Below are 12,524 nucleotides of genomic sequence, written 5' to 3' on the forward strand. Positions count from 1 at the left end.
CACTTTATGTTATTTCAGTATATTTTACGTGGCAAATCTTTTTAAGTCTGACTTGTCCACTCTGTCTGAAGAGAAGGGGAGGACCTGGTGACTTGTTACCGGTTTGTATCAGGAGACAAGGAGCAACATTTGCTTCATCAGCCCCATTTTTCTTGTTAGCTCTTGATACTGTGTGAACAATGTGGTTTGTTTGTTTAATAATAAGCCCTTGTGTAGAGTAAAGTGGCAAGATATGATTTGGGAACAGAGGTGATAACAGTTGATTGTAATACAACGCTGCATAAATAAGGAACCCAGGGAGTATAACTGATTGTACTCATGCCTTTTTAATGTATTACGTGATACAGTTTACATTACTGTTATTTGCACACAGTCTGGGTTATTTCAGTCAGTGGTAATTAACAAACTTCACTTACACCAGAAAAAAGGCATGCATGTAGTGTGTATGGAGTTCCTTATCAGACTTAATCAACAAAAACACTATTTAAAATGCCTTGTACTGAATTTCTATTCTCTATGATATTCATACAGACCTCAATCTCTCACATTCATTATTATTATTATTATTATTATTATATAACTGGAAAACAGAGTAGAGTCATACAGCACACATAGTGTCAATCAGTTTTATTTTATTACAGACAAATGCACAAGCTAAGGGATTTAAAATAACACAACACTATGCAGCTGATTTAATCAATATTTAATTTACTTCTCAAATACGTCACAGTAATGCCCCCAGCTAGACAGATGGGTGCCCCTTCATTACACGGCTTAACACTTGTGTTGTCCTCGGGTCAAATTTGACCCGTTTTCAAAAAAATTTATATCAGAAATATTCAACCAAATTGCTTGTTATTAAATAATAACATGGATGCATAATAACATGGATTGGACGTATGGAACCACAATATTCTTCCCAGGAAAAATAAATACTAACTTTTATTTTTGGGTGTTTCATACAATTTTATAGCATTTGAAAAAAAAAATCAAAACAGTATATCCTGACTAAACTTACTACAACTTACTGACCAATACCAGTCTGTGATCCACTCAACATCCTCTGAACTATTAGTAAAAAATAATTAATAATTATTGCTTTTTTTTTTACTCAAAAATTAGGTATAATGTCAAATAAATTAGGTGTATTGACTATGTATAAAAAGCATTGAAAAAAGTGACAAAAACATGTAAAAACAAATGGCTGAGGGGAAGACAACACAAGGGTTAAAGTCAGCTTCCTTCTGGGGCAGCACCTCCTCTCATTCTCAAATGGCAACATGGAATAGTCAAATCATACTTAAGCCGTCTGAAAGATCAACCCATGCACTAAGATCCTGCGTTCAGTAGATTTTAATTTCTTTGCATTAATTGGACACAATACAAATGTAATACCATTGTATTAGCCAAATGTATTGCCTTCACAAAAGTGATAGTATACAGATTTGTTATTAGCTCCATGCACTCAATGACATTGTTTGAGGACATTGTTTCTGGTGTTTTTAGGATGGCAAGGTCTTTTTACGACGGGGAATCTGAGAGTGACGCCTTGCAGAAAGCATCACTACTACTTGACAAATAACTGAGAGCATCAAAAGCCAATAAGCTACTATTTTGGGAGATGTCTTTGAATTAACAGGAAACAGACCAACCTTAAGGCAAATTGTTATGTAGCTGTGTCTTTTGAATTTTACAGCTTTCCATATTGTCACCTGATTCACTGCTAAGAAGTGAGCATTGTCACAGGTGGCTGAGGAAACACAGAGTTCTGCCTTCTATTTTAAAATTGCATCGATTAAACCATGATAGCAACCACTTCAATGTTCTTGAAAAAGAGAAACATAGATAATTGGGGATTTTACCACAATATTAGGCTGTGGATTTTTTGCTCTCATTGTTCATTTGAATTTGGTCAGAGATATTATCAACATGTGGCTTAACCCTCTTCTTTGACTTTAAGCATTTCCAGACACAAACAAAAGGCACAGCAAGACTGGGTATCCCTGCCAATATAAAGATGATCGCATAGATCCATGCTGGATATGGCTTTTCTTCCAGTGTGGGGAAAGTATTCTGCAAAGACAAAGAAAAGATGCTATATCTTGCGTTTTCAGTGGCAAGTGTATGTTTTAGAAGATCATTAGCTGTAATTGATGGGAGATCATCTCAACATAAAATCTTATTTACCGATTCAGGATTCCAGGCTTTGTAAACGATCTTTTCAGAAACTTTGGTGACGAAGTAAAAGACCAAGATGATAAACATGATGAGCGGGCTGATGACTCTCCATGACGCCTGCCAGAAGAAGTTGGGTTTGTGTCCAATCATGAACTTAATATCATCATTGAACCTATAGGAGGACAGTGACACACATATTTAATTGCCAAACAAGCTTCTCTTAATAAAGGTGGCGCAATAATAGTGTGGGTTGCTTGTGATACCATGCTATAATTGTGTTCCTCTCATCTCTTAATTGATGAAAGACATAAACAGTGACATAAAACAATCTATTTTAATATCACCTGTCTATCCCATATATGTACACCACTGAGATCATCTCGCAGAATGCAACAACTAGCAGAGGGATGGATCCTCCATAGGTGTCAAAGAGTGAAAGCCAATAGCTTCCTGAGCCTTGGATAAATATCAGACCCACCAGACAGCAGAGCATGCACGTTACACCTGATGGAGAGCAAAGAGTTGATACAATATACCAGAAATCCTTATTTATATAAAATGAGAGAATACATGTGGGAGTTACCAGTGACAACCTCTTTTGGCCATGTCTTAGGGAAGACCTTGAGGTCTTGCAGTGGTACTAGAACTCCCTCAATGTTACCAAACATAGAAGACAGGCCAAGACAGAAGAGCATTATGAAGAAAAGGACAGCCCACAACGGTGAGAGGGGCATCTTGGTGATAGCCTCAGTGAACACAATGAAGGCTAAACCAGTTCCTTCAACTCCCTAGGCCCAAACACAGCACAGCGTTATAGCAAAGCATGGCAGGGATCGTGTAACAGAAATAATCGCGGTTAAGTTTCCACTAAAAGGGAAGCTGTTGTCCTGGTGCATACATAATCTTACCTCACTAAGAAAAGTATTTAAGTTGCAGGTCTTAAGATCCAGCTGTTGAAAAACCTCAGGGTGTGTTGCATTAAGACGCTCAACAACCTGATTGTAGTTGCTGTCAGTGATGTTGCCCTCAGGAAGCTCAAACACATTTAGTAATGTTAGGATGTTTCTGAAACGCAAAATTTGTTAGGTTAAAAAGGTTTTTACAGTCAATGTACCTCTGAAGAAAAAACATATTGAGCTGGTAAAATGTATAATTTGACAAAAAAAGGCATGATGTACCCAGAGAGACAGTTGTCAAATCTCTCTGTTGCTCTGAAGCCGATTATGGTGTAAATGACAGTTGCCGCATAGACAGAGGTGATACCGTTGATGATAGAGATAATCACTGCATCCTGTTCACAGTTGTTACTAAAGAAAAAATGCATTTTTATTTAGATACTTTATTTAGGTACTTTAGAAGCACAGTGCAATTACCTGTAACTTTAAACGGCACAGGTTAAAACAAAATAACTTACTGCACTGAGTTATAGCTGGAGAAGGAAATAAGACCACCAAAAGCCAGAGAGAAGGAATAGAAAACTTGAGCACCCGCATCAAGCCATGTTGATGGCTTAGCCAGCTCTGTTAACTGAAAGAATAAGTAAGTAAGTACACAATTATGGATAAACATATTGCTATGCATGGTCTACGTAAACCTCTAATGAGGCTACTATGGCTGAGGTCTATTCAGAGGACTTTGGTAAAATATGCCATAGATGGGGGTAGCTGGTAGAGCACCACAAACTGATTTTTTATTATATTTTATGTCAAAATGCTAAAAATATCTTCGCATTAAATGTTGTCCTCAAAATTTACAATATGCATTCAAACATATTTTGAACATTAGATACTAGAGACCAGTGTTATTGCTAAAATGAATTTAAAAAAATTAAACTTACATCTGGTGTGAAGAGAAACTTAACCCCATTCAAAGAGCCCTTCAGGGTCAACCCTCTGATCAGAAAAATTGTCAGCACCACGTAGGGAAGGGTCGAAGTCACATACACAGCCTTAGAAAAAATTAAGTGTTCACACAATTACGGTTTAGCTGAATTAAAATCTTATCTTTGTTTTATTTTAGTAAGCAATGTGCTGTACCTTCCCGGTGGTCTCAATACCACGAATGATGCAGATATAGAGGACAGACCACGCACATATGTGACATAACAGTATCCACCACTGCAGACCGCCGTCCTCTTCAATCGCTGGAGTTGTGTTCAGGGTCTCCCTGTACCAGAAATAATCCACAGGGGAGCTCCTCTCACACTCGGAGACAATGCCTGACATAATATAATAACTGAGTGTGTCAGTAAGGCAAAATCAAGTTTATATCATAATTCCCATACTGCAGAAGTACCGTACCAGTTGTAGCATTACCTGTCAAATTAGCATTCATGGGACATTGGCTCCAAGGCAGAGACTCTTGAAATGAATTAAACAAGTACCACAGAATCCAGGCCATAATGGTGTTGTAGTAGAGACTGATCGTCAGAGATACACACATAGATGCAATACCTGCCAATGAATGTTTTAAAAGGGTTTGTTTTTAGGGCACGTTTGCACTAATTGTAGCAAACATTATGCAAAGAATGTTTCTCACCAATGCCAGTCAAATAGGGATGAATTGTAGCCCACACTCCCAAACTGCCTCTTCTTAAACGTTGACCAATAGCAAACTCAAGGTGCAGAAGTGGGATTCCTTCAAGAACCAGCAGGATCAAAAATGGTATCATAAATGCTCCTGGAGAATTAAAAAAAGGAACTGGTAATGGACAACAATAATAAATCATTAATATAAATAAATCTTGATGTTAATCATTTAGGATACGCTGGAACACATGCAGAGATAAAGTCCAACAGTTGAGTTACTGTTTGCAGTAAGCCCTTATACAAGGATTTCCTGTGAGTCAGAGAGTATAAAATGTCTTATCTACACATTCAGTTTCAGGCCATCTTTTTGACTCTTCACTGCTTAATGTGATTTAAGATGCCTCTACTACTGTAAAAGATGTAAGAATATACAGTCATTATTGGATCAGCGGTCTTGTGATATCCACTGGAGCGGTTGTTTATTTACTACTTAATTGGACAAGGGTATCAACTATTAGGTGGACTTTATCATCATACCCAGTGATGCAGAACTGCACTGCAAATCGATCCAGTTTAATTCAAAATTTGCCCCACAGGGACAATTGAGGCAAGCTAGTTTGCAAATATAAAACAACAGCAAACAATACATTCACACATAAAAACAATGTAAAAATACAAAATATGCTGGTAAAAATCAAACCCAGTAGAAGCAAAGAAACAAATCCACCCAAAACTACAAATACATGTGCATTTATCAGTTTAGGTACAAAGTAAATGGCTTTCCATTTTATGTTGGCTGTTGCATCTTTTGACTTCAGAAATAAAACCAAGCCACCTTCTATTTCTTTTACAAACAGGCAATCTAAAATTATGTTTTGATGGCAGTAGCAGGCAGACAAATACCTCCCTGATGTCTGTAAATGAAATGTTAATATAGAAGTATGGGAGTATACCTTATGCTCATGTACTCCAAAAAGTCTGGATTGGATATAATAAGGTATGAAATATTTTTGTTCCAATCAAACAGTGTTATTGAAAATAGTCAAATATGGAATAAGTACAGTAAACCATGAAAGTATCACTTGCCTCCTCCATGACTCTGACACAAGTAGGGGAACCGCCAGACATTTCCAAGTCCCACACAAAACCCAACACAGGTCAACATGTACTGGGTCTTGTTGTCCCATTTTGGTCTGTCTCCAGCCTCATCCTTCTCCAGTTTGTCCAGCTGCTGATGGGACAGTATCCTGTTCTCCAGGCCTGGATTGGGGAGTTGTAACTTCATGATCTGTCGAACACTAGAATTGCAGTGATTCAATAGTGCACTGTGAAGTGCTGGGATGTAAACTGAGGCTCACACCATGAGATCCTGCAATATGAACTGGACCTCTGTAATAGATTGACTAGGCTGTGGTGTCAGAGAGCATCAGAGTCATTCAGTGTGCAGCCTTTGAATCCTAGTAGGAACACACATGACAGTTTACCAGTGTCTTATCTGATGAAGAATGGTCAATGCACAGGAAGCACTGGTTTACTGGAGAAAAACAATGTTTATAGGATTTATTGTAAAGTTAAAAATGTATTGAAACAGTATACAGTAACAATGATATATTTAAGAACAGATATAAATCCACAGACTTTTATAAAACGTGTCAACTGTTTATTCACTTTTAAAACTGTTAAAAATGTATAAATAATGAAGACATGTTGAAGGTTCATTATTGACTTTGTAAATAGTAGTTTGACAAAAAAAATCCTTAAGTCAGCAGATGGAGTTTGCTCATTTGTCATAGAGAGAGAATAAGTAATTATAAATATGCACTTGATTATTACATATAACAAAACGGTATAATATAGATGTATTAGTCAAGCAGTGTTGTATGCCTCCTCCACTCCCTCCTACAACACCTAGAATCACCAGATAACTTCGCCAGACTCTTCTTTTTTGACTTCAGTTTTGCTTTTAACGCGATTCAGCGCCACCAGGTGATCACGGAACTCCACCATCTCAACGCCCTCCCCCCGCCCCCCCCAACACCACACTTCTTATCCACTGGGTACACAGCTTTCTCAGCAACAGACCACAAACAGTGCATGCCATTGGCGTGCTTCAAATATCTCTGACTCACCCTGGACAACAAACTGAGCTTTGATCAACACACCACTGACATCCACAAATGTTGCCAACAAAGACTCTCTGCCATTCACAAGCTAAAAGCACTTTATTTTGCCCCCCACCTTCTTTTACTGCTCTATAAAAGTATAATTCAACCCTACCTCCACTATTGTTTCCCCTGTTTCTTCACCAGTGATATCTGTCTCCAACTGGAACAAACTCATATGCATCACACAACGCCGCCAAAATGATTGGCCTCCCCAACACCAACCTCTCAGACCTCAACAGCTAAGCCATGCAATCGTGTAATCGCACGCAGAGCTCACATCATTGACCATGACCCAGCACCCTCTCAACCCATTCTTTACACTGCTTCCATCTGGCAATAGATATTGCTCCCTGGCCTGGAAACAGGCATGCTACAGTATGGCAGGAGTTTTGTTCCCTCTGCCATAGTGGCATTTATCAGAATACATTGATAAATGATATGTGTATAGGTATGTGTGGATGTTATGTCTCTCATGTTGTTATGTTGTGGTATACAACGTATTTATGTATCCATTTATGTGAGGCCTTTGTACAAACATTTCCTTGTTAAAGGACAATACATAATCTATATTGTCAGTCAATCATTATGGATGCTTCACAGGAAGAGTTAGGCAATAGTTTGACAAATACATTAATAAAACCTTACAAATATCTGCTTGTCATTCCATGAAATTGGTGCCTTTGTGTCCCTAACAAATAATCAGTTCTAAAGTTGCTTTAACAACAAATAAATGTGTAATTTAAAAAACGTAAAGTTACTAATAGATCACATGCATCAATATAAGCCCAACTAAAAGCCAATAAAATATAATTTTAAATAATTAAAATCACATATTATATGCTATGGGTAAGGATTTTGGACAATTTTGGCCAGTCCCCCGCTATGGTTGCTCTTTTTCAACAGGACTTCTCATTTGTAAAATGTTGGTAAAATGATACAATTTTCACAGTTTTATATTGTCTCAAGTGTAATATCATTGTTAAGCAATGGTTTTGACATAAATATATATATATTTTCTTAGAAATATAAGTCATTTTATCATTGACCCTAATTTCATATCAATCCTGTTACTATCACCAAAAAACCCTATAACATAATGGTACAAACCAGAAGTGACATAATTTCAAGGAAGCAACATAATTTGATCAGGGTTGTTAGAAAGGGGTCGGCATACAACATCAGTCCTGTTACCATTTTTTTAAAGTGTAGGCATACACATAAATAATTATTTATTAATCCTGATATTACCAATATCTAGAAGTAATACCCTTTCAAATTACATGCCATGTGCCTTTCTGACCTTGACCTGTTAAAATTAGCATATAAGCATAAAATCATCAGACCTGTAACCATCAGTCCAGTTACTATCCCAGAGCAATAATACATATAAATAATAAATGGCATAGCTTGAAATGGCCCAACACAATTTATTGTCATGTTTAGATGTCTTAATTTAATGGGTATTGAAAAAAATCAGTTTGAAACAATTATATTTTTCAAATGTTTAAAGTTGAAAAGGCACCGATTTCGTGGAATGAGTTACCTAATAACAACTTATTAGTTGTTTAAGTTACTTTTTTAATTTTAAATTGGGGGAGGGGGGGCGATCTATCTATCTATCTATCTATCTATCTGTCTGACGGTCTGACGGTCTGTCATCTATATTTATGCTATATGGAGTAGCTCTGTCTACTATCTATCTAGTGTTACGTACAATATGTTTGTCAGGTTTTAACTGATTACATCGCGCGCTGCGGTTGAGTCGCTGCCAGCTTCGGTGCAGCGTTTTTTGTGTGTGCTTCTCATATTGGCCACTGGAGGCCGCCATTGTGCCTGTAATATGAGCTGAGTCAGCCGGCTGGTGTCTGGCTGCTGTGTCCCCTGGCAGAGTTTATGCTTGAGGAGGGAGCCGCTTCCCATCGCTCTCACAGACCAGGCGCCAAGTGTAGCAGTCCCGTCCGCAGTCTGCCTCCGCACCTCTGACGCCCGCTGTGCCCATGGATACTGCCGCCCCGCTCATTTCCACACCGCACTGACTAACCGTACCTCTCAACGAGGTACCCTGGATATTTACTTCTGGGCTGTTGTGTTCACTGTCCTGAGTCCTCTGCGCTGCGTGACGCGAATGGAGAAGGTCCAAGGATAACAGAGGGTGCAGGATTTTGCTACTGCAGAAGACCTGCCGGTAGTTCGCTGCCCGCCTGTCTGTCAGAGGCTGTGGTGTCGCATCCAATATTTTCATTATCTAAATCGCCTTGCATGGATGCATCATGGCTACGTTTATATGCCGGGTACAGTTCTTAGATGATACTGATCCATTTAACAGCACCAATTTCCCCGAGCCCACCAGGCCACCTCTGTACACTTTCAGGGAAGATATTCCTCTGATAAATCAGATTGCTGGAGTCCACAGGCTGCTTAAAGCCCCGCATAAGGTAGGCTATGCAGTATACTTATTAACGTCTTGATTTTGTTTTTGTTCATGTCTCTTTAAATGAGCTTAGTACAAAGTTAAAACCCACAAAATGCTCAACTAATAATTAGCTTGGACATGTTGATGTGGTTACTACCAAACAAACCTAATGAACCATTATAGAGCTGGTGACTTGAAGCAGCTTGCTGTTATGGGATGCTGATGGAGCATCAACATGCATTCATGCATTGCATGCACAGTGTCAGTAAGATATGCCTATATAATGACATTATGGAGTATTTAGTGGTTTTAGGTAATGTTGAAATGATGAAGACACACATTATTTTGCTGAGGGGCAGGAATCTGTTAATGTTTGCCTCAACCACAACACTAATCCCATCACTTAGACCTGTTTCTCGTGTTAGCTAGACTTAGGGAGATCTTTCAAAAAAATGTGTAAGACAAAAGAAACAAAGGAAACCAGTAATGCAAATGTGATATACTTAATTTATCAATAATGGTTGTTTGTTTACTATTAACCTTCCCTCAACTTTCAGTTGGTTGTTTCTTGTCTTAAGCTGAAAAAAATGTTTACAATTATTTTTCATGGAAAAGGAGCCAACTTTGCATTTGTCTGTGCCAGCCATGAACGGGCAGGCTTGAAGTCCATGTAGGAAAGCTCTTCTGCTATTGTCACTTCACACAGCCCCAATTGGAGTTAGAGGGGGTCAAATGCCCAGTTGGTCAGTTAATAAGGGATGGAAGCTCCATAGGGTAATTCTCCACCCGGATTGTCCTAGATCTGGGGATTTAAATTTACAACCATCTGATCTCAACACAACTCCTGAATCCATGTGTATCTAAACACAACACATGTTTCCATCATTTTGTTATTTGCTTACCTTTTTGGCTGTCATTTCCTTAGTCAAAAGCAGAATGCATTTTGCTGTACCGCCACATTGTTGTGGTTGGTCAGCTGCTGCATCTCATCGGTCTTCATTTAGTCCTAACTGCTTGAAGAGGTGAAACGCTACACATTGTTTTGCTTGCTAAAAATCCAGAACTGCACTGCCAGTTTTGAGCAGCTCAAAATAACTGAATGCTCCACTTTGGTATGGTGTAAATTGCCTTGTTTAAGTTTCCTAAAGAAAACCATTGACAAATAATGTAAACCTGGAGCCCATTTTCTAGTTTCTTTTTCTTTTAGAGGCCTCTGAACGCTATATCTCTTGAGAAATAACTGTTTCTGCCTTCTGATTAGATTATGTCCATCCAAACACATTTTCTAAAGGCCTCATCTACCAACCTTCAAATTTAAACAAAGCAAAGGGGCCATAGCATCTGAGGTTGAGTCTTTTATTGAGTATTCATCTTAGTCCGTCTGGGAAGTTGCGTAAATAGAAAGTTAATTAGGGTCTTCCTTCATTCTGTCAGATCAATGGTACTCCATCTTGTTTGAGTAGAGCTGGTAAGATAAGTCACGGAAGCCTCAGGATGCTGTGGATCACCACAAGCCTGGCTCTCATTCTGCAGCCCACTCAGTCTGACCAGCAGGATGGGATGGGAATGCTTTCCACTGTTTGAGAGAGGAGAGGGAAGCGGGCAGAATTAAAAACACAAACAAAGAGCTGATGTACTTTGCACATTCGACTGGTCTCAGTTTAGCAGTAGGCCAGCTGGACCGCAAACTAGACAGAGAGGGAGTACCCGTGGTAGGCTCTGCAGCGCCTGGTTAGTGAGATACGGGCATTTGTGGTGGTAAGCAGTAACTTGAAAGAGCAGCCCTTGTGCTTTTCATAAAAAAGGTGATCAGGTGATTGACAAGACTGTCACCACAGCTCTCTGACTCACACCCTCAAAAGTTTGAAGAAGTGACTCTGGTGCGACCCTGTAAAAGCCTTTGGCAGCAAATCTGTTGTCTTTGAGCTCCGTCTCAATGCAGCAGGTCAATCTGGTATAAATAGCACGCTGCTAACACATGGTGCCGAGGGAGTCAAAACAGCAAGCATATGCTGTCTCTGGGCTGTTCCTGTCAGTTTCAGTCTGCAGTCTCAAGAGGGGTGATCTGTACATGTGTGTGCAGTTGTTGTTTATACGTGTGTGTGTGTGTGTGTGTGTGTGTGTGTTTGTGTGTGTTGTATTGGTTTTGTACATGAGGTGGCACTGTGGCTATGATGCTGTACAAAGTCAAACATCAATTACCAGTAACTGTTTGAGGTTCAAACATCAAAAGCCGTTATGACCAAGGATTATAGTTTACAACAACAATGATTCAAATTGTAAATGCTTGTTGTGTAGCAACTAGGGCTGCTCCCTCTTGGTCGATTAGTCGACTAATCGGTTGTTTTGGTCTTAGTCAACTTAGATTTCTTTAGTCGATTAGTCATGTTTCATGCTCTTTTTTCATGCTGAATGACTTATTTCCAAGAAACGTACGAGCACATCTCTGGTAAACACAAGAATTAAAGTGGTGCTGTTGCATGAATCTTTGCGGAGAAACTCGTACAGATCTGTCGATTAAATCAACTAATCGATTAGTCAGTACAATTGAATGAGTGTTAGTCGACTAAGAAGTTCTTCAATCGAGCACAGCCCTAGTAGCAATGACAGCTTTGTCAGGACAGCAGACGCACTTTGTTAGTTTTTCACCCTGTGGCCTTTTGGAAAATGCCATGCCACCATGCATTATAATGCAGTATGTAATGTATTGCAGTAGCACTGTTGAGTACTCTAAGAGTTATAATGGAAATTTCACACTTGTAATCGGGTGTTTGTGATAAAGAAACCAATATTCATCCTTACCATTTATAGCTGTAGCATCTGATTTATAAACAAGCTTTTCTGTTGCTTCTGTAGATGGAAAGTATGACTAGTCATTACCTGACTCAGCCTTTTTATTCTACATGAATAATGCATTATCCGTGTCAAATGACAAATGGGGGGGGTGTTCAGAATTTGCTGGAGTTACTCCAAATATGCTGGTAATGTCATTGTAAATCAATAGATCAATAGTCCTTCACATGCTTTCTTCTCTGTCAATGTTTTGTAGTTTGCGGCTTGGTGGCCTTGAGGCCTGGCATCGGATTGCAAAGCAGTATACAAGGGAGGGAAAATGTGGCTATGTCTTGGAGAATGGACTCTCACTTTACCAATTTCAATTTTTGGGCCGTTTTTTCCCCCTAAGAAATTACAGAGTCCCATAATGAGAAGTTATGTTAAATGCTGTAAAATACAGGTTCC

General features: G+C 39.0%; 2 protein-coding genes across 4 annotated transcripts in view; one reads left to right on the top strand and one right to left on the bottom strand.

Moving 5' to 3' along the window:
- Positions 1 to 1,869: 1,869 nt before the first annotated feature.
- Positions 1,870 to 5,994, bottom strand: slc6a19b (solute carrier family 6 member 19b). Its single transcript, XM_028580782.1, has 12 exons — positions 5,793 to 5,994; positions 4,717 to 4,857; positions 4,494 to 4,631; positions 4,215 to 4,396; positions 4,016 to 4,126; positions 3,593 to 3,705; positions 3,357 to 3,485; positions 3,087 to 3,243; positions 2,762 to 2,966; positions 2,523 to 2,682; positions 2,188 to 2,350; positions 1,870 to 2,073 (listed from the first exon to the last, which is right to left on the bottom strand). The coding sequence occupies exons 1-12, from the start codon at positions 5,989 to 5,991 to the stop codon at positions 1,870 to 1,872; spliced, it is 1,902 nt and encodes a 633-aa protein (XP_028436583.1). The 5' UTR covers positions 5,992 to 5,994.
- Positions 5,995 to 8,763: 2,769 nt separating this feature from the next.
- The window catches only part of fhod3b (formin homology 2 domain containing 3b), a 96,811-nt gene continuing 93,050 nt past the window's right edge, over positions 8,764 to 12,524 (top strand). For all 3 annotated transcript variants that reach the window (XM_028580181.1, XM_028580182.1, XM_028580183.1), the window contains exon 1: positions 8,764 to 9,306. In XM_028580181.1, the coding sequence (XP_028435982.1) occupies positions 9,142 to 9,306 (165 nt within the window). In that variant the 5' untranslated portion in view covers positions 8,764 to 9,141. The remainder of the gene's footprint in view (positions 9,307 to 12,524) is intronic.

The sequence above is a fragment of the Perca flavescens genome, chromosome 6 (genome assembly GCF_004354835.1).
Source record: "Perca flavescens isolate YP-PL-M2 chromosome 6, PFLA_1.0, whole genome shotgun sequence".
Lineage (NCBI taxonomy): Eukaryota > Metazoa > Chordata > Actinopteri > Perciformes > Percidae > Perca > Perca flavescens.

Coding starts and splice junctions, on each gene's coding strand:
- slc6a19b (XM_028580782.1), bottom strand. CDS start 5,991: ATGAAGTTACAACTCCCCAATCCAGGCCTGGAGAACAGGATACTGTCC. Junction 4,858..5,792: donor GTGTCAGAGTCATGGAGGAG/GCAAGTGATACT, acceptor TTAATTCTCCAG/GAGCATTTATGATACCATTT. Junction 2,967..3,086: donor TAAATACTTTTCTTAGTGAG/GTAAGATTATGT, acceptor GTTTGGGCCTAG/GGAGTTGAAGGAACTGGTTT.